This window comes from Hyperoodon ampullatus, assembly GCF_949752795.1.
Source record: "Hyperoodon ampullatus genome assembly, chromosome: 4".
Classification (NCBI taxonomy): Eukaryota; Metazoa; Chordata; class Mammalia; order Artiodactyla; family Ziphiidae; genus Hyperoodon; species Hyperoodon ampullatus.
This window is the reverse complement of record NC_136917.1, coordinates 114782242-114804270: the sequence shown is the minus strand read 5'-3', so window position 1 is coordinate 114804270 and position 22029 is coordinate 114782242. Positions and strand designations below refer to the sequence as shown.

Below are 22029 nucleotides of genomic sequence, written 5' to 3'. Positions count from 1 at the left end.
GCAACCTCCCGACTCGTCCACTTCCCAGGGGTAATTGTACTAGTAGAAGCTGTGTTCGCCAGAGAGCAGCTCCCCAAATGTCCCTGCATCACTCAGTTCCTCACTGCTGTCATCTCTGTGGAGGGCAAGAGTGATTACAGTTTGCAAGACCGTTTCTGAGACAGCAGATGGATATCAATTATGCCCAAAGAAATCTGTGACCTAGATACAGTGCGCTCATGTTTTCCCCACATTCTTCGTCACTTGTCCCCTCCACTCAGCTGCTCATCTGGTGACTCTGTTCTTTGAGAAGAAATTGAAGGGTGGGGATAGCAGCCAGGAACCAGCCAAGGTGATAGCTCTAAACTCCAGGGCCCTGGGCAGAATTTTGGAAAGAAACCTCTGAGTCTGCTGGTCCCAGCATGTACCAAGCTGGGGGGGGGGGGCGGGGAGGGGGATGGGGGATGGTGCCTCGCCTCACGCCAGCGCTGAAAGGGCTGCTGCCTCCTGCCCAAGGATTTTTTTTTTTTTGCGGTACACAGGCCTCTCACTGTTGTGGCCTCTCCCGTTGTGGAGCACATGCTCCGGATGCGCAGGCTCAGCGGCCATGGCTCACGGGCCCAGCCGCTCCGCGGCATGTGGGATCTTCCCGGACCGGGGCACGAACCCGTGTCCCCTGTATCGGCAGGTGGACTCTCAACCACTACACCACCTGCCCAAGGCTTTTAACTTAATTTATTCTTCAGTTAGACCAGAAGCGGCCCCAAGCTAGAGCACTGGTTAATAGACAGTGGCAATTATCTCTTAATAATATCTAGACGCGAGAGATCGATTTGCTTCTTTGTAGAGATGTGACTAATAGAAGCCACAACCTGTTGAATGGAGTTCTAGTTAATTTTTATTTGTTCTTTTTTTCTGAGTTTTTTCTTATTTCATGGGTGGTAGGTGATGAATAAGGCCCATTGGAGACTGGCACTAGCAGATAAAAGCTTCTTGCTCGTTTTCTGCTGAAGAATTTCTTCCGATTTCCCAGAGGGCCCGGGGTGCTGGGATGGCAGTTGAATGAACGCATTGCTGCTCAGGAGGGAAGCACCTATTCCGGGGGCATTCGGGGCTGGGGGGACGGGTCAGCACCCCGATTGGAGAGCGCTCGCCCAGGGCACGTTTCCTCTGTGTCCCAACAAGCATTGCTGCGAGGCACACAGCACTCTGCCCTGACCTTTAACCACTTCCCGTTCACAGTATGTCAACCCAGCCTTCGAAAGGATGATGGGCTACCACAAAGGTGAGCTCCTGGGGAAAGAACTCGCCGAGCTGCCCAAAAGTGACAAGAACCGGGCGGACCTTCTTGACACCATCAACACCTGCATCAAGAAGGGCAAGGTGAGGGAAAAAAAAAAAAAAAAAAAAGAAGGGCAAGGTGGGTGAAACCAAAGCAGTCCACAAACCCTTCCCCAATGCATTTTTTCTTCTGTGAGTTTTTATGTCACATCTTTAACGTTGGCTTCTTTAATAACGTTCCAATTAAGTGAAAAATCCTTTATGTTTGCAAGATGAGTTAACTCTTGAGTTAATTTTGGATAGCAAGCGAACCTGGTGCTTATCCTGATGGCATAGAATCTGGTGATCTTGTGTAAGGAAATTTCTTCCTTCACATGAATGAATCTCACCTGTCATGGCTGGAATTTCATACCTATCTCTGAGGAGAGCTGTTCTATATTTTTTAGTTTATCCAGTGTTTGGGGGACTAAGAGCATTTAATATCAGTATTTACATGTCTTACAGGCCCAGTTTTCGGTCAGTTTTCCTTTTTCTGCTCTCTTTACCCATCACAGTTCAGTTTGTCCAGCGACCCCCACTGCATCCCAGCAGATGAAGGCGGTGGTGCAGGTGCAGTAGGCATCTCTCCACAAGCCTTCCTTTCCAGAGGAGCGTTGCTCTCATCGCTGGAACTGCCTGGGCATTTTCTTTTAATCATTCAGATGCTTTCTCTGATGTGAAGTAGTTAGATAAGCATTGTATTTATTTCATGGGGGACCATTGTATAGGAATAAAATGTTTGGCTTATATATCATGGCCACAATTAGTAAAAGAAAAGAACATTGGGGCAGTGAGACTGAAAAGGAAACAGGACATTGTCAAGTCCTCCAGAAAATCTGCCTGAAGAGTACTGCCACACATCTGGTGACCCCAACATGCATACCAGTTAGCCATCCTGTGTGAGTGTGCGGGCAAGAAAAGGCTGCAAAGGATCTCAGGTCTAATTCAACCACTTCCTCCCAGAAATAGTGGAGGTGCCCCAGGCTCCCCCCTTGAGGTCACCGGGCTCTTTATCCTAGCCAGTTCCTCAGGGTCTGGCCACAGCAAGTCTTCACACTCCCCTTTGTCTCATCCATGGAAACTGCCAGGAGCCAGATTAAGCCCAGAGAAGGCTTGGCTGGAGGCCTGATAGGATAGTAGAAGGATGATGGGCTTCAAGGAAAGTTAAGAGATAAATTTATAACCACATTTTTCACTTTCTCACGTGGGCACATTAGTCAGCATCTCTGAGCCTCGGTTTACCTATCTGCAAATGAAGGGTGATAATATCAAGCTCACAGGTTGTTGTAAAGATCCCGAGAAAGACCTCAGAAGAACCTTGTGCCCCTACACCCACAGGGCTGAGAGCAGGAATGGCAGCCACTGCTCAAGTGTCCCAGAACCGGGAGGGGCAGCCCCTGGTGGTGGGCTCATTGCTCTGGTGGGCTCTGTGCACTGTGATGATGAGCCTCACGTAGTCACCGTTGCGGTGAGTGCAACTATGGAGCGGTATTTTGTGGAATGTTACAAAAGCATGCGGGAACTTCATGGCTGAACTTGATGAGACCCTCTGTAGGAGCCACCGAATGCCTGGACAGAAGGATTTTAAGAGCTCTCTTTATGTAGGAGTGGCAGGGGGTTTACTATGCCAGACGGAAATCCGGCGACAGCATCCAACAGCATGTGAAGATCACTCCAGTGATTGGCCAAGGAGGGTGAGCGCCAACTCTTCAACTCTATTGTTTTGAGGGGCCCCTGTGGGCGTTGGGTTTGTATATGGAAATGCAAGTGTGTTAGACCCACAAATACAGTAGGATGGGTCTGTACATAGTACCTGCCGAGGACACCTCCATGTGGCCGGCAGCAGCCCCAAAACAACACAAGGTCTTCTTCTGCTTGTGGGCTTTATGAAGCATCACCCCAACTGTCCACTTCCACCTGATTGTCTGTGGGTCCATTGTCCCCACGCCGCAAGGAGCTCAGTTTCTAGGCCTTTCCCTGTCATCACAAAGACCACAGAACAGCAGGGCTCGCTGCCTCAGCCCCACCTGGGAGCCAAGCTTCTCTCCTTGAGGCACCGGCTCTGTGATGATTCTCTCCAGTCCTCGGGGCTTGTTCCACAAGGAAGAGAGAACCCTGGGGGTCATGGTTAGGAGAAAAAGGTGTCTGACCAGAAGCTGAGACATCTGATTCCATGTGAATCTCAGGTTACCAGAGGAGCCTGTTCATTTGCAGAGAGATAAGGAAAATGCTCAATTCCATTTCCTTCTCCCAGTTACATTTTGTGAGAAGGTTTATGGAGCCAAACAGGACCCCCTAACAGTACATCACTGAGGAGCCTTTTTAAACAAGCCTGAAGGTCAACCAGCCAGCTTCATAGTACAGGTTTACTAGGGACACACGCTGTTGGGTGACGGTTTGGAAAAAGAAAAGGAGCAGTTATGGTGCGAATAACCAGAAAAAGAAAGCCCTGTCTGTGACTCTTATTGTGTGGTTAGAAAACGTTCTGTAGTCAGCAAAGTGTCTGTAGCTTGTTTCCACTCCAATTTTACTTATTTGTTAGTTTCAAAACTGTTCCCCCCTCCGTTCAGAATCCACTGTCTCATGTTTCCTGCCACTTTGCTTCACTCCGCATGGTGGGGACACTGGTAGCCCTGACCAGGGGTTTCGAGCACACAGAGGGAGGCCCCCAAATCCCTCCTGAGTGCACAGGCTTCCGCATGGCCATTTCCACCAGCGGTCAGAGCTCTGAGGCCACGATGGCCATCACATTATTGTTTCCAAGCATCATCCTTAGACCGTCTTCTCAAGCTAAGATTCACTGTGTTTGTGTGACCAGAATTATTAGGTAACAAGGTGGAGGAGACCGAGTTATTGTTTGGTTGTTTCTGTCAGAATGAGTTTTTCTGATCTTTCTGATTTGACAGATAAGAGCAAGAAGTTCTAGAGCCCAGAGACAGTGTTATTTTTTCCCCCAGTGAGCTATCAAAGGAAATTCTTAACTAAAAGTAGGGAAATTTTACCTCTTCCAATTTAGTGATGCTCACTACAGAATAACCAGGACTCTTCAGAGTCCTCCAGAGAAAACTGAACCAAAGAGGAAGACAGACAGAGACAGAGAGACAGAAGCAGAGACACAGAGAGAAGAGATTCATTACTATAAAATCTAACATAGTCCTCTGTAATTCTAGCTTCACTCAGTAGAAAATCTACCTTGAGCTGATCTTTGTGCAGGACTAAGGCACCTGTTGTCTTTTCCTGGTGTCCTTGTGGTAATGAGCAAGACCACAGGCTGTTTTGGGATTCTGTCCATGATCTTAAAATAAGAGGATTTTTCTGTGCCTGAAAAATGCCATCATTTATGATGACCGGGCTGTGAAAGAATGTGGAATATTAAACGTAAAAACAACAACCACGAACTTTGGTCATTGTCCAAATGAGTCTTTGCCTTCTATATAAGCTAAAAAGTATTAGTGTCAGCAGAATTAAATCCCATTTTACTTTAAAGTCTGGAGTAGCATTTCATCCTGTCACTGATGCTATCTAGGAGACAGGTCTCAGGAGTTGGTTAGAAAATGAAGTACCCATTAGGGAAGTGTTTCTGAGCCAGCTATGATTAAAAGGGAAGCCCAGTTTCTGAAGGCATGTGTGGGCTGTGTGTGAAAAAAAATGCATCTTTTACAGACTGTGTTTTGTCAGAATTTAAAATCTGCCCTAGAATGGACCCTGGAGTTTTACTTGAAGAAGATTCTGTTGATGTTTTCATTTGCTAATTTGTTGAATCATCTCATATCTGACTCACTAATAACTGATTATTTATGTTATTAGGAAAATTAGGCATTTTGTCTCCCTCAAGAAACTGTGTTGTACCACTGACAAAAATAAGCAGGTATGGTATTCAGTTTGCTTCATTTGCTTTGTTGGCTTGACCATGCGTTCGTTACATTCTTACCACGGTTCTCTACTTGTCTTTCTCCGTATCTTACTGTAGTTGCCAATTAAGAAGCTTTATGGCAAAATTAGGCCCTTAGACAAATAGTAAAAGAAAATATTCCCCAGCAAGCCTATACACTTTATTAGTAACTCATGTCAGTTATGATTTAGCTTGTGACTGTGCAGCTCAGGACCCATATATTTTATGAGAGCATAAATTTTTCCTCCAAATAAAAATGTTCTAATTTGCTACCTTAATTTCTTAAGTGAAAATTATATATGCATTTGAGCATTTCACCCCTATAAATTCATGTCAAAAACCATTTATAATTAGTACTATGATTTTTTTAAACCATTATATCATGCAGAACAATATATTTGAGTGTTTTCTGAAGTAACAGAATTTTAGTAAGTTGCTGTATTTAAGAACTTTTTTAGGTAGTTTTATCACAGAGAACAACAACGGTATTGATATTTTTCTTTTTTTTTTCACATCCTTATTGGAGTATAATTGCTTTACAATGTTGTGTTAGTTTCTGCTGTACAACAAAGTGAATCAGCTATATGTATACATATATCTCCATATCCCCTCCCTCTTGCGTCTCCCTCCCACCCTCCCTATCCCACCCCTCTAGGTGGTCACAAATCTGATCTCCCTGTGCTCTGCAGCTGCTTCCCACTAGCTATCTATTTTACATTTGGTGTGTATATATGTCCATGCTACCCTCTCACTTCGTCCCAGCTTCCCCTTCCCCCTCCCCATGTCCTCAAGTCCATTCTCTACGTCTGTGTCTTTATTCCAATCCTGCCCCTAGGCTCATCAGAACCTTTTTTTTTTTTTTTTGATTCCATATATGTGTGTTAGCACACGGTATTTGTTTTTCTCTTTCTGACTTACTTCACTCTGTATGACAGACTCTAGGTCCATCCACCTCACTACAAATAACTCAATTTCGTTTCTTTTTTTTTTTTTTTTTTTTTTGTGGTACGCGGGCCTCCCACTGCTGTGGCCTCTCCCGTTGCAGAGCACAGGCTCCAGACGCACAGGCCCAGCGGCCATGGCTCACGGGCCCAGCCGCTCCGCGGCATGTGGGATCCTCCCGGACCGGGGCACGAACCCGCGTCCCCCGCATCAGCAGGCGGACTCCCAACCACTGTGCCACCAGGGAAGCCCTCGTTTCTTTTTAAGGCTGAATAATATTTCATTGTATATATGTGCCACATCTCCTTTATCCATTCATCTGTTGATGGACACTTAGGTTGCTTCCATGTCCTGGCTATTGTAAATAGTGCTTCAATGAACATTGTGGTACATGACTCTTTTTGAATTATGGTTTTCTCTGGGTATATGCCCAGTAGTGAGATTGCTGGGTCACATGGTAGTTCTATTTTTAGTTTTTTAAGGAACCTCCATACTGTTCTCCATAGTGGCTGTATCAATTTACATTCCCACCAACAGTGCAAGAGGGTTCCCTTTTCTCCACACCTTCTCCAGCATTTATTGTTTGTAGATTTTTTGATGATGGCCATTCTGACCGGTGTGAGGTGATACCTCACTGTAGTTTTGATTTGTATTTCTCTAATGATTAGTGATGTTGAGCATCCTTTCATGTGTTTGTTGGCAATCTGTATATCTTCTTTGGGGAAATGTCTATTTAGGTCTTCTGCCCATTTTTGGATTGGGTTGTTTGTCTTTTTGATATTGAGCTGCATGAGCTGCTTATATATTTTGGAGATTAATCCTTTGTCCGTTGATTTGTTTGCAAATGTTTTCTCCCATTCTGAGGGTTGTCTTTTCATCTTGTTTATGGTTTCCTTTGCTGTGCAAAACCTTTTAAGTTTCATTAGGTCCCATTTGTTTATTTTTATTTCCATTTCTCTAGGAGGTGGGTCAAAAAGGATCTTGCTGTGATATTTTTTCTTTTTGGTTTATACTTTAGTACTGGATTGTGTGTATTGTCACTTCATGCTTTAAAGTTTGTTGATTAAAAAGTATTCAACAAACATAATTACCAATGATCTATTTTTAATACAAATCTATTTATTTTATTTAGGTGTAATTGATGTGCCATATTATATGTTTCAGAAGTACAACATAGTTATTCACAATGTTTAAAGGTTATAGTCCATTTATAGTTATTATAGAATATTGTCTATATTCCCTGTGTTATACTATATATCTGTAGCTTATTCATTTTAGACATAGTAATTTACACCTCTTAATTCCCTACCCAGGTTTTCCTCTCCCCCTTTCCCTCTCCCCTCTGGTAACCACTAGTTCTCTATATCTGAGTCTGTTTCTTTTTTGTTCATTCATTTGTTTTATTTTTTAGATTCCACATATAAGTGATATCATACAGTCTTTCTCTGTCTGACTTATTTCACTTAGCATGATACCCTCCAAGTCCATCCATGTTGTTGCAAATGGCAAAATGCCATTCTTTTTTATGGCTGAGTAGTATTCCATTGTGTGTGTGTGTGTGTGTGTGTGTGTGTGTGTGTACACCTCCAGTGATCTATTTTTGAATGTCTATCAAACATGACCTTTGACTTAGATGAAGATTTTAAAAGAAGGGACAGTGTCTCTCAAGGATATGAAGGGCTTCAGGGCACAATCCATTTTAGTGTGACATGTCAGAGGCTTGGGAAGTGGTGTGGGATCAGGAGGAAGCCTGGCCAGGCCAGGAAATAAGCTGGGGCATGGCAGACCCAAGATGCCTGGGCTCCTCCCAGTGAGAAAGCAGCTCCAGAGGGGAGGAGACTCAGTGCAGTGAGCTTCCAGCTGGTTTCTCAGCCCATCGAAGGTATCCATGTCCATCTGCTTTTTTAAAAAATAATGACTCAGTATTTGTATATACTGTGAAATAATCACCACGGTAAGTCTAGGTAACATCCATCACCATATGTAGTTACAAATTTTTTTTTGAGAACTTTTAATATCTACTCTTAGCAAATTTCAAATATGCAACATAGCATTATTGACTATAGTCCATGCTGTACAGTACATCCTCAGGACTTATTCATTATAACTGGAAGTTTGTACTTTTTGACCTCCTGCATCCCTTTTTAAAAATAATTAATTAATTAGTTAATTAATTAATTAAATTTTGGCTGCCTCGGGTCTTTGTTGCTGTGCACGGGCTTCTCTAGTTGAGGCGAGCAGGGGCTACTCTTTGTTGCGGTGCGTGGGTTTCTCATTGTGGTGGCTTCTCTTGTTGCAGAGCATGGGCTCTAGGCATATAGGCTTCAGTAGTTGTGGCTCGCGGGCTCTAGAGCGCAGGCTCAGCAGTTGTGACGCACAGGCTTAGTTGCTCCACGGCATGTGGGATCTTCCTGGACCAGGGCTCGAACCCGTGTCCCCTGCGTTGGCAGGCAGATTCTTAACCACTGCGCCACCTGGGAAGTCTCCTGCATCCCTTTTACCTAACTCCCCCACCCCCACCTCCGGCAACCACCGATCTGTTGTCTGTGTGTATGAGTTTGAGGGTTTTTTTAGATTCCACATATTAGTGATAACATATGGTATTTGCCTTTCTCCATCTGATTTATTTCACTTACCGTAATGCCCTCAAGGGCCATCCATGTTGTTGCAAATGGCAGGATTTCCTTCTTTCTTATGGCTAAATAATATTTCATTGTATATGTATATACCACATTTTCTTTATCCATTCAACCATCCATGGTTGTTTCCATGTCTTGGCTACCGTAAATAATGCTGTAGTGAGTATGGGGTTGCATATATCTTTTAGAGTTAGTGATTTTATTTCCTTTGGATAAATACCCAAAAGTGGAATTTCTGGATCATATGGTAGTTCCATTTTTAATTTTTTGAAGAACTTCCATGCTATTTCCCATAGTGGCTGCACCAGTTTACATTCCCACCAACAGTGCACAAGGTTTCCCTTTTGTCTACATCCTTGACAACACTTGTTATTTTTTTACTTTTTGATAATAGCCATGTTAACAGGTGTGAGTTTATATCTCACTGTGGTTTTGATTTGTATTTCCCTGAAAACTAGTGATGTTGAACACCTATTTGTATACCAGTTGGCCATCTGTTTGTCTTCTTTAGAAAACTGTCTATTTAGATCCTCCACCCATTTTTTATTGGGTTGTTTGTTTTTTTGCTGTTGAGTTGTATGAGTTCTTTATATTTTTTTAGATGCTAACTCCCTTATCAGACATATGATATGCAAATATTTTCTCCTGTTTGGTAGAATATCTTTTCATTTTGTTGGTGGTTTATTTTGCTATGCAAAGCATTTTAGTTTTATGTAGTCCCAATTGTTTATATTTGGTTTCGTTGCCTTTGCTTTTGGTGTCAGAAAATCACTGCAAGACCAACATCAAGGAACTTATCCCCTATGGTTTCTTCTAGGAATTTCATGATTTCAGATTTTAAGTTCAAGACTTTAATCCATTTTGAGTAGATTTTTGTGTGTAGTGTAAGATAGTGATCCAGTTTCATTCTTTTCCACGTGGCTTTTTTTTTTAATTAATTAATTTATTTTTGGCTGCATCAGGTGTTCGTTGCTGCACACGGGCTTTCTCTAGTTGTGGTAGTTGCAGCGAGTGGGGGCTACTCTTTGTTGTGGTGCCCGGGCTTCTCATTGCGGTGGCTTCTCTTGTTGTGAAGCACGGGCTCTAGGCATGCAGGCTTCAGTAGTTATGGCCCGTGGGCTCAGTAGTTGTGGCTTGCGGGCTCTAGAGCACAGGATCAGTAGTTGTGGCACACGGGCTTAGTTGCTCCGCGGCATGTGGGATCTTCCCTGACCAAGGATGGAACCCGTGTCCCCTGAATTGGAAGGCGGACTCCCAACCACTGCACCACCAGGGAAGCCCTCCATGTAGCTATTTAATCCAACACCATTTACTGAAGAAACTATTCTTTCCACTTTGTATATTCTTGGCTCCTTTGTCATAAATTAATTGACCATATATATGTGAGTTTATGTCTGGACTCTATTGATCTACATCATTAGATATATTGAACTATCTATGCAGATAAATATGTGTCTGTTTTTATGCCAATACCATACTGTCTTGATTACTATAGGTTTGTAACATAGTTTGAAATTGGGGAGTGTGATTCCTCCAGCTTTGTTCTTCTTAAGAATATTGGAAAAATATTCTAGAATAGCAAAAGGAATCATGTACTTTTTTGTAAGATTTAGTTCAACATAAAATGCCTCCTTCAGTACTGAGTGTTTCATCTGGAATCAGGAAATTTTCACTTAATAACATAAACTCATGCAGAGAGGCAAGTCCTTGGAGACCTCTGGGAAAGGATGGGAACTGACTTTCACAGGAAAAAAAATTCTCCCAACAGCAAAGTTTAGACATCGCAGGAGGAAGAATGAGGTCCATGTGAGAGGTGACATGGGTAGCGGGAGAATCACATGACATCCTGATGGCTTTTTAGAGACAAACTAGTGAACCCAGGCAGTGCAAACCAACTGCTATGGGCTGTGAAGCCACAGTGCAGGACCCAGGCCCACTTGGGCTTGTTCACACCCATCCAGAAATGAGTCGAGTATTGTCCACGTCCAAAACCAAGCAGATCCTCCCCCACCAGCCTAGCCTTGCTCCTCCTCCTTCCCTGCTTTCCTGTTTAGTGAATGGACCCCGTCTCCTGTCACCATTTCCCTGCAGCTCCATGTGCCCAAATTCTAGCAGCCCTCCATGGTCCAGCCCAAGAAACATCAAGTTCCATCTCCCTCCTCGAGCCCCCAAAGTACCTTCTTTGCTGTGTATCACGCCCACTGTCTTGATGGCTACTTGTGTGCCTCACTGCCCTCTCCTCTCCAGCAGGGTCCCTGGGCTGTGCTTGTCTTTGTGTGCCCATGCTGCCTGGTGCGTAGTAGGCCCTCAAGCTGTTGGTGAGCTGGAGTGGACTTGAATGTCTCGGTCCTGGCCTCCTGCCACCTGTAAACTCTTCCTGCTTCACAGGGAGAGTGGGCAAGTCCTTAGCACAGGACTCAGGGATGCAGAAGAAGAGGGGCCACCTCCTCTTTTCTGAGGCTCTAAATAGAAATGTCTTTATTGCCGTAAATTAGCTGCTGTTCTGAGAAGGGTGGAAATGCAGGGCTCAGATATCCTGAGCCATTGACGTCACCTAATGGTGCTGCACTGGCCTAGAGAGACACTTAGATTTTCCAATAACAAAGAATTTTTATGTCTCTGGCCAGCCACACTGTTTTTCCTTCTCATCAAAGGAGGCTGAAGTGAATGGTGATGGGTCTGTGATGGGAAGGGCTCCCTAGAGGGTGGGAGCAGCCCGTCTGCAGGTGGTTGTAGTGGCGCGGCTTTCTGGGGTTTAGCCCTGAAGTCAAAATCCACCCGTGGGTTTGCATTTTAACAAGGAATGAAATTGGAAGCCAGGCTGCTGTCTGCTGGTGGTGCTTTTCATCAGCAAAGATCTTTTTTCCTATGTGAACCCTGTAGCTTTTTGCCAAAAGGCTGGAAATGCCCTGCGAGGTTAGTCTGCCGTAAACATTGTCACCTCCTGCAGCACTCACACATTTTCTCCCCAGATATGTATTAAACACCTGTTCCGTGCTGGCGCCAGGGACACGACATCTCTGCCCCAGAAGCTACAGGGCCACAGACAAATAAACAGGACACATTTCTAGAGCACAGTGTGGGGAGGTGTGAAACAGGTGCTGGAGAAGCACAGTACGCAGGACTGAAGGAGGCCGGCTAGGATTTTCTTAGGTGTCATCTAGGACAAAGGGCAACAAGCTACCACCTACAGGCCAAATGTGGTCTGTTTTGTAAATAAAGTTTTATTGGCTCACAGCCACATTCTTTTTTACATAGCACCTGAGGCTGCTTTCATTCTACAACAGCAGGGTTGAGCAGGTACAACAGAGACCATGTGGCCAGCAAAGCCTAAAATATGTACTCTGGCCCTTTACAGAAAAAATTTTCCAACCTCATTTCTAAAAGATAATTTTCTTTCTTGAATTTCCCACTTTCTTAGGTCAGGGACCATCTGCCCCGCCCTCTGGAAGGCCTCCCCCGCCTCCATGCATGCACATACTTCTTTGAACACTCTTTGCCTTCCTGGCATCCCCCGCACCCTGGTTCAGAGCCTGTCTCAACCCCTTTATACCAGTGTGAGAACTTAGTTCCCCTGAGGCTTTGCCTTTTCATGAGGTCCAGGTCGAAATCCAAATGCATGGCTGAAACGTGAATTTCAGACATCTGCAAGCACGGTCCAGGAGTTGGACTCATATAGGGGAAGGAGGCTTCCAGGATCCCAGCTTTACACCAGCTCCTCCTAAGCTGGCCTGGTCCAAGGAGAGGGGATCTCCCCACTGCCACCCCCATAGTGCCCACCCCCAGCCCAGTTGCAGTACGGCCCCCATTCTCACTTCTCCTCAAGCCTTGGCCATTAGAATATGGGGAGCACAGCACTCTCAAAAGCCAGCAGCCAGTGGCAGGCTTGGAGCCCTGGAGCGAGTGTGGGGTTGCAGCTGGTGGTGTCCATCGTACTGTATCATCTGGTCTCTGTTCTCATGGGGGGGCGGGGGTGACACATAGGCCACGGAGAAGCCTCAGGGAGATGCATGTGTCTCGTGTCCAGTAAGAGGAAGTTGTTCTCTTGTGAAGTCAGGAAGCACAGCCCACCCAATGAGCAGCTCCCGAAAATATTCCCTTGGTCAATGGGGTTATAGCAGGAGAAGGTCATAGCCAGGCTCAGAGGAAGTGGTCTGCTTTCTGACTAATCAGCATTCCAGGACAAAAGCTGGTTGAGAGCAGACTGAGACCAATCTGACCTGGATTTTGCACAGGGCTTTCCAGAGCTAGACAACAGAGGTTCCTGCCTTTGGAATTTCATTGACCACCACCTCACCCTCATGACAGGAAGGTTGTTTCAGCCCTGGGAAATAGGAAGGACATAATCTCTGAATGAAGAATAGCTATTTAACATGAATCAGTTTGCCTTAGTTGAAACCTTGTTTCTATCAGTGAAAACCTATGTAAGCGTCGTCACAGCCTGACATCAGTATGGGGACGGGCATTTGGAAGTCACTGCTTTAAAAGCAGTTTCACGCTTGTAACTTATTTGGGGATAGAAGAGGCAGAAATAGGGGCTGAGTTGGCCAAATTTGCAGTAATGAAACTTTGCTTTGAGATAAGCTTTTTAGAGTTCATACTACTATGCCATCTTATACAAGGGACTTGAGCGTCCGTGGATTTTGATATCCATGAGAGCAGAGGAAAACTAGGAGGGTGGTCCTAGAACCAATCCCCCATGAATAACAAGGAATGACTGTATTTTGTTTTATAGTAAACTATTTAATCTTGAAATTGTAAAGATTAGGGAAAAATAGAACTTTACTGTAATAATAATGCTTAAGACCAAACCTGTCAGAAGTGCCTAAAACAAGATGCAAGGACATAGAGTGTCAGGGAGTAAGAAGGGGGAAGGAACAGGTCTTTAGTTTTGTGAAGGCTTCAAGTAGGGAAGGAGAGACTAGGTCCTGAAGGCAAAAGCAGTGGAAAGTTTTAAGGGATCCGATTAGGCTCAATATAGGAAAGAATTATTAGAATTGACCAAAGTTTGTAGCCTTATCAGGTAGTGAGTTCACCACCACGGGAGGTAATCAAATAGCAGTAGACTGAGCTTTCAGTGGGAAAAGCTGCCAAGGGAGGTCACTCATTGGCCAGAGTTTAGACTAGATCAGTGGTTCTCCAAGTGTGGCTCCCTGGAGCAGCAGTGGCCCCAGGAATTTGTTAGAATTACAAAACCAGACTACAGAATCAAAAATTTGGGGGATGGGCCTGGGCAGTCTGTTTTAATAAGCCTTCCAGGTGCTTCTAATTCACTCTGAAGTTTAAGAGATACTAGATAAGATGAATGACTTCAAGACTCTGATAGTGTGAATTTGGAATATTGGTTCATGAGCAGAGGCTGTTCCTGGTTTAATATAGTCAGGAATGCTTGTTTTCACTTCTGGCCCTCCAGCTTTCCCCTCCTGAGCATGAGGCCCCTGACCCAGGCTGCTCAGAATGTTGTGTTGCAGAGGACCCCCAGCTCTGCCCCAGGCATGCCCAGCTTGTGCCCTAGACCTGCACGTCCCAGATGGAAATGTGGCTCAACAAACGGCGATGTGCTTCAAGTGTGAACCATGTGCTAGATTTCAGAGACTTAGTATGAAAAAGAATGTAAATTAGCTCATTAAAAATATCTCAGTCTCATGTTGATAACATGTTGAAATGATAACATCTCGCACATATTGTACTTAAAATATTAATTTCACCTGTTTCTTGTCACTTTAATGCAGCTACTAGAATACTTAAAATTATGTATGTGGCTTGCATTTGTGGCTCTCACATTATTTCTGTTGGGGGTCTAGCCCTTCCCTTCCAAGCCAAATCTTACCCCGAATCCAGCTCTTCGCGCCCTTTTGCAGGCGATAGAGGGGCTCAAAGAGCTACACACACAGTCTAGCTTCTGTCAATGAGTCGGCTGCAGACTTACTGAGCCTCCCAGGAGAGGAGGCTGTAACCCAGGCTCCTAGGAATGCTTTTCTGTTCCATGATGGGTGCTTAAGCAGACGTTCAGGGACCATTTTTGTTCAGGGAAGTGTGTGGGGCACCTTCCATTAGTTCTCCAACTGCAGCAGAAAGTTAGCTGTCACTTTCTAGAGCTATTGGGTGGACAGTGGGAGCTCTGGGCACCACGGCCTCCCACCCACTGCCCCTGTGGCCCTTGCAGTCCCACCCCAGACCAGCCTTCTCTTGGGTGCGTCTCTCCCCTCGTTGCCCCTAGGTCTCGACTCTCCCCACGTTTGCCAGGGTCGGCTCCCTCTCATCTTTTCCTTCCCAGGAAGTGGCTTGGCTGATAGCCCTCTTCGTGATTTGGGGGCCTCCCCACAGCGTGCACAGAATAGGGGCCTTAATGCTCAGAGAGCCTCATCCCACTGCATTCTCGGTAAAACAGGAAGAGCATGGCTGTTGCAGGCAACCAGGAGAGAAAGATGGGTAGAATCACTTGCTGGTTTCTATTCATTGCTGATCCCTGGTGATAAAAACAAGTTTTCAGTGTATCCTAAATTCCCAATATTTGAGATATGTCACATGGGGGTTTTGTTTTGTTTTGTTTTTTTATTTCCTGTGTTAACATATAAAAAGTATCCATAGAAACAAGGTGGGGAGAATTTTTTCTTTAGCCTCAATACATTTATTACTGATGCCACTTTGTATTTCTAACACCATTATAATTCTGCATCCTAAAAATACATTCTGCAGGTTTCTGGTCTATCTAGAACCTCAGCATCTAACTAATTCAACTTGGATTTTGTTAGCGTGTCAGTTTTATCCTCACTTTTACTTAATATTGCATTACATGGAAAATATATCAAATGATCCAAATGTGCTCCAAGATGTGCTTCTCCTGCCCATAAGTACACATAATTACAGAGTCGCTGGGAAGATTGCCTAGCCCATTTCTCCCCCCAAAATATGTAATATATGTCATCTTAAAATGATTATTGTCTAGATTATCTATGTCACATGTTTTTGAATGATGTAGACCCTTTGCAGCTTCCTCGTCCTTCAGGACTCAGTCCAGCTTCTTTTCCCTCCAAGAATCTCCCCAAGCCTGCCCGCCATCTCTCTCTCCACCAGTGAAGGTGACGGTGACACTGTTTTTCTGCATCGTCCATTCCACTGTTAATCTTATGCTGCTTTGGGTCAGTTCTCACTTCCGGCCACTGTGTATACCCAGTAGATAACAGGAAAGTATTTTGAAAGCTAATTTTGATTCCCTAATACAGTAACCTTTGGAAGGCATAAGAAATCAAAGACACAGCTCTGTCTAGTCCCAAATTATTATTACATGTAGAGTTTTCATCTGTATGTAGCCAATATACATATCACACGCCGTTGCAAAGAGTATTTGCTGTGTTCTCCCAAGGCGCACGTCCAAGTGTGACTTCCTGAAGTGGGAGAAAAAGGACACTGCAACTGAAAACATGACTTCAGTTTGCACTGAGGGTGGCTGTTCATGTTTAGAGATGTATTATATCTAATCAGTGTATTACCACGGTACTGAGTTTGTACATATGTACTTTACTCACAGTAGGTGCCCCAAATATTTGTTGATAGATTTGGTAAAGCCACTAAGTAAACAACATTTTTCCATTTAGCTTTAGTACATATTTACACGGAGCTATTTAAAGAAAGGGCTCCAATATTGCAAAACCACAGTTTTTCGTGAGAAACCACGTTTGAACAGCCAAACCCCGAGCAGATGGGAATGGAGTACCTGCGGGGTGTCTGAGGGTAAGGCAACTAGGAGCTCCCAGCAGGGAACAGGCCCGCACGCTGAGAATTCAGCGATGCGATGACATGTGTGAGAAAGTCTCGGCTCACAGGAGAGAGAGGCGACCGCAGGCCTGGCGCTGCTGGCAGCTGTTGTAGCTGGGCACGACAAGCTTCCTGAGACCCCACACGTCTGAAGCTGAGAGAGCCACCTAGCCGACAAGGGAGGGGACTGACTGAGAACATTCTGGGCGCGTGTACCTACCCTGAGCCCCGTGGGAAAGGAGGCTGCCTCGTTTCAGGTGGACACACGTGGCTAGCACACTCGTGGCTAGCAGGGCAGCAGGCCTGGGGTTGTCTGCCCTGCATGGGGGTGGGATTCCTCTGTCCCGGCTGGTCTCTTCTCCTGTTCTCTCCGCCGCGGCCGTAGGTATTTATAAGGCACCTGACCTGTGGTGGGGACAGCTAGGAGGCGGAGAATGGGAAAAACAGAGGGGAAGGCACTCAAAGTCCGAGCCGGAAATCACATTTCCCTCTGTGTGAAACCTTTCCTGCCTGCTCACCTGTAACGGGCTGCCCCGATGGAGAGGCCCCGCTCAGGTGAGCCTCAGGATGGGAGGCCTAAACGTGAAGAAAAATTTGTTTGACTTAAGAAAAGTAAAATAGGTTTTCTGATGAACGGTAAACAGACATAGCTGAGCTGTTTCTTAAAAATTAACGTTAGCTCTTTATCTCTGACACGTTTAAGACAACTAGGATTTAAGGAGGAGATTCTATGTTGGCCTTTGGGAAGGAGGAGCTCCCCACCCCCCAAATTTAACTAAAATTCCAAAGGTTGTATCTTTGTATGATTTGTGTCATTCAGACTATTGAAAGATATTCTGTTCACTGTGGAGACTTAAAATAATTGAGCACAAGAAGCTTTTATATTACCTTAGAGCTGATTTAGGTTAAAGTTTTACTTATTTACCTATTTTTATGCAATTTATGGGAATTAGCAATTGATAGGAAAGTTTTCTTTTTCCAAAGCAGCACCTGGTGTCTGTCTCCTCAGAAGGAATTAATTCACTTCACATTCAGAACTTTTCAGGCTGGGGCATGTGCTCAGCGTAAGCTGGGCATTCATTCCTCTATTCATTAAGCAGCAATTGCCTTCCAGCACTTTGGCCCAGTGGAAGACCCAAGGGTGGATGAGAATGAGGTCACCACGTTTTACCCCATATCGGCGGAAATCCTTGGCTTGGCTAATGGGACCACCCATTCCACTCAACCTCGCCCCGCGCCCCCCAAACCTGGGAACCGCCTTCAGCAACCTTGCTTTCCTGATCCCCCTGCATCCTCAGAGCCACTTAGTTCTGAAGATTGTGTCTTCCTAACAATGCTTGACTTCATGGCCTTTTCTCCAGCCCCGTCCCACTTCATTTCATCCCATGGCGGCCTCTGGTTGTCCTGCACTAGCCTCCTAACTGCTGCAGGCTCTTGAGAGCTGACTGTTTAATTTTCTGGAGTTTTGTGAGGCATTATTAAAATTAAATTATAGAAGCACGCAATTAGATAAATTTTTAAATAGGTAATAAGGACTCAAAATCTACAACTTACCGTGTTACTACATTTTACTGTTAACTATGCTGTTGAGGTTACTTAACATTTGTTTTATCTGCATGGTGGAAATACAATATAAAGTTGTGCTGCACACGCATCTTCCCAACCCCCCATGTTCAGTGACATGTTGGTAGCTTCAAAGAGCCATGGTGGAAATCAGACCGAGGAAATCAGCAAATGCTACAAATTCAGGCTTTTTTTTTTTTTAATAAAACACAGTTTATTATTTTAAGTGCTCTTCTTAATATTATTGTGGTGAAAACAGAGAACCCCCTCCCCCTCCAAACGTTGTTTAATTTAATATTTACATATTTGTTAGCTGCTCACATCTTAAAATTCTTTCTACAACATCATAAACCCTTGGAAAATTCTGAACAGAGAAATTCATTGTAGGAAAAATGTTCAGGCAAGGCATGGTTTACATGGATAAAAATGAAAAAATGTAAATTCACATTTGTGACTTAGTCTAGATCACAATTTATCTGTGTTGGCTCAGACTTTTTAAAACTGAGGAATTATTGACATAGAACACTGTATTAGTTTTAAATGTACAGCATAGTGATTTGATACATGTACATTGCAAAATGATCAACACAGTAAGTTTAGTTAACAGCCATCACGACACACTTAGAAATATTTTTTTTCTTTTGCTGAGAAAATTTAAGCTCTACAATATTAGCACCTTTCAAATACACGATACAATATTGTTATAGTCACCATGCTGTACATACATCCCCAGGACTTATTTATCTCATAACTGAAAGCTTGTATCTTTTGATCACCTTTACCCATTTCGTCCACCTCTCAATCCCCCACCGCTGGCAACCACCAATATGTTCTCTGTATCTATGAGCTCGGGTTTTTTGTTTTTAGATTCCGCATATAAGTGATATCTTATAATATTTGTCTTTCTCTGACTTGTTTCACCTATCGTGAAATACCATCAAGGTCTATGTTATTGCAAATGGCAGGATTTCCTTCTTTATAGCTTAATAATAATCCATTGTATACATAAACCACATTTTCTTTATCCATTCATTCATCAATGGACGCATAGGTTGCTTCCATGTCTTGACTATTGTAAATAATGCTGCAGTGAACATGAGGGTGCATCTGTCTTTTCAAGATAGTGATTTCATTTCCTTTGGATAAATACCCAGAAGTGGAATTGCTGGATCATATGACAGTTCCATTTTTAATATTTTGAGGAGCGTCCATACTGTTTTCCACAGTGGTTGTACCAGTTTACACTCTCACCAGCAGTGCACAAGGGTTCCCTTTTCATCCTTGCCAACACTTGATATTTCTTGTAGTTTTGATAATAGCCATTCTAATAGGTATGAGTTGATATCTGGTTGTGGTTTTGATTTGCATTTACCTGATGATTAGTGATATTGAGCACCTCTTTGTGTACTGGTTGGCCATCTGTGAGTATTCTTTGGAAAAAAATGTCTATTCATATCTTCTGCTCATTTTTTAATCAGGTTTTGTGGGGGGGATTTTTGCTATTGAGTTGTATGGGTTCTTTATATATTTGTAGATATTAACTCCCTTATCAGAATCATGATTTGCAAATATTTTCTCCCATTCAATAGGTTGCCTTTTCATTTTGTTGATGGTTTCCTTTGCTATGCAGAAGCTTTTTAGTTTGATGTACTCCCACTTGTTTTTTTTTTTTTGCTTCTTGCTTTTACTTTTGGTGTCAAATTCAAAAAGTCATTGCTAGGGGCTTCCCTGGTGGCGCAGTGGTTGAGAGTCCGCCTGCCGATGCAGGGGACACAGGTTCGTGCCCCGGTCTGGGAAGATCCCACATGCCGCGGAGCAGCTGGGCCCGTGAGCCATGGCCGCTGAGCCTGCGCGTCTGGAGCCTGTGCTCCGCAATGGGAGAGGCCACAGCAGTGAGAGGCCCGCATACCGCAAAAAAAAAAAAAAAAAAAAAGTCATTGCTAGGATCAAGGAGCTTGTCCCCTATGTTTTCTTTTAGGAATTCTGTCGTTTCAGATCTTACGTTCAAGTCTTTAATCTATTTTGATTTGATTTTTATGTGTGGTGTAAGACAGTGGTCTAGTTTCGTTCTTTTGTATGTGACTATCTAGTTTTCCAGTACCATTTATTGAAGAGACTATCTTTTCCCCATTGTGTGTTCTTGGATCCCTTGTTGTATATAAATTGCCCATATACCTATAGGTTTATTTCTGGGCTTTCTGCTCCATTTATCTATGTGTCTGTTTTTATGCCAATACCATACTGTTTTGAATACTCTAGCTTTGTAATACAGTTTGAAATCAGGAAGCATGATGCCTCCAGCATTGTTCTTCTTTCTCAAGGTTTCTCTGACTACTCAGGGTCTTTTGTGGTTCCATACAAATTTTAGAATTGTTTGTTATATTTCTGTGAAAAATGCCATTGGAATTTTATAGGGATTGCATCGAATCTGTAGATTGCTTTGAGTACAAAGGACATTTTAACAGTATTAAGTCTTCCAGTTCATGAGCATGGACTATCTTTCCACTTATTTGTGCCTTCCTCAATCTCTTTCATCAGTGTTTTATAGTTCTCAGGGTACAAGTCTTCCAACTCCTTGGTTTAATTTATTTCTTTGTATTTTAATGCAACAGTAAATGGGATTTTTAAATTTTTCTCTTTCTGATAGTTCATCATTAGTGTACAGAAACACAACTGATTTTGTATATTAATTTTGTATCCTTCAACTTTACTGAATTTGTTTATTCTAACAAATTAGGTTAGAAGTCTTTTAGGCTTTTCTACATATAAGATCATGTCATCTGCAAATGGAGACAGTTTTACTTCTTTCTTTCCAATTTGATGACTTTTCTTTTTCTTTGCTAATTTGTCTGGCTTGAACTTCCAGTACTGTGTTGAATAAAAGTGGCAAGTGTGGACATCCTTGTCTTGTTCCCAATCATGAGGAAAAGCTTTCAGTTTCTCGCCACTGAGTATGATGTTTGCTGTGGGCTTGTCATATATGGCCTATATAATGTTGAGGTACATTCCCTCTATACCCACTTTATTAAGAGTTTTCTTATGGTGAAAAATTTTATATTGATAATTAGTCTGGATTCAGTTTAGATGATCCCAGTTTTGTTGGCAACAAAAGTTCAGAGCCAGTCAAACAAATGCCTTCTTTGCTTCATCAGGCCAGATCAGGGCGTTGATCTTGGCTATGTCAGTGTCATGGAGTTTCTTCACAGCCTGTTTGATCTGGTTTTTTGATCTGGTTTTTTGGCCTTGAAAACTGCAATAAACACAAATGTGGTGTTGTCTTCTGTCTTCCTCATGGCTCACTGGGTGGTCAGGGGGAACTTGATAATGATATAGTAAAAGCTTGTTTCTCCTGGAGGTGTTCTTCCAAGGATATCTGAGCTGCTTTCAGAGTTACAGTGTTTTAGGCACTGGAAGCTGGGTGACGTATATTGTTCTTTTGTGGCTGGGAATGACTTTTAGCACTGCTTTCTTGACCTTCAGAGTCTTGGCTTTGGGAGAGACAGGGTCTTCCTTCTTTGCTTTCGGTGTCATCTTTCTGAAAAGTTATTGAGAGCTTTTATCATGAATGGATGTTGAATTTTGTCAAGCACTTTTTCTGCATCTATTGAGGTGATCATATGATTTTTATCTTTTGTTTATGTGGTGTATCACATTCATTGATTTGCACATGTTGAACCATCCTTGCATCCCAGTGACAAATTTCACTGTATCATGGTGTGTAATCCTTTAAATATACTGTGGAATTTGGTTTGGTAATATTTTGTTGAGAATTTTTGCATCTATGTTCATCACAGATGTTGGCCTGTAGTTTTTTTGTTAGTGTCTTCGTCTGGCTTTGGTATCAGGGTAGTGCTGGCCTCATAAAATGAGTTTGGAAGTGTTCCTTCCTCCTCGAATTTTTGGAAGTTTGAGAAGGACTGGCACTAATTTTTCTTT

At 43.5% G+C, this 22029-nt stretch overlaps 1 protein-coding gene across 10 annotated transcripts in view; it reads left to right on the top strand.

Annotated features, from left to right (window-relative positions):
- PDE8B (phosphodiesterase 8B) overlaps positions 1–22029 on the top strand; it is a gene marked incomplete at both ends in the record, with an annotated part of 271807 nt that overhangs the window by 170688 nt on the left and 79090 nt on the right. For 4 of the 10 annotated variants that reach the window (XM_079702699.1, XM_079702697.1, XM_079702703.1 and 1 more), the window contains 3 exons: positions 1222–1362; positions 2905–2993; positions 5107–5167. The exons of 2 other annotated variants lie outside the window; for them this stretch is intronic. In XM_079702699.1, the coding sequence (XP_079558825.1) occupies positions 1222–1362; positions 2905–2993; positions 5107–5167 (291 nt within the window). The remainder of the gene's footprint in view (positions 1–1221; positions 1363–2904; positions 2994–5106; positions 5168–22029) is intronic. 4 more of the 10 variants (XM_079702701.1, XM_079702700.1, XM_079702698.1 and 1 more) reach the window with 3 other exon arrangements.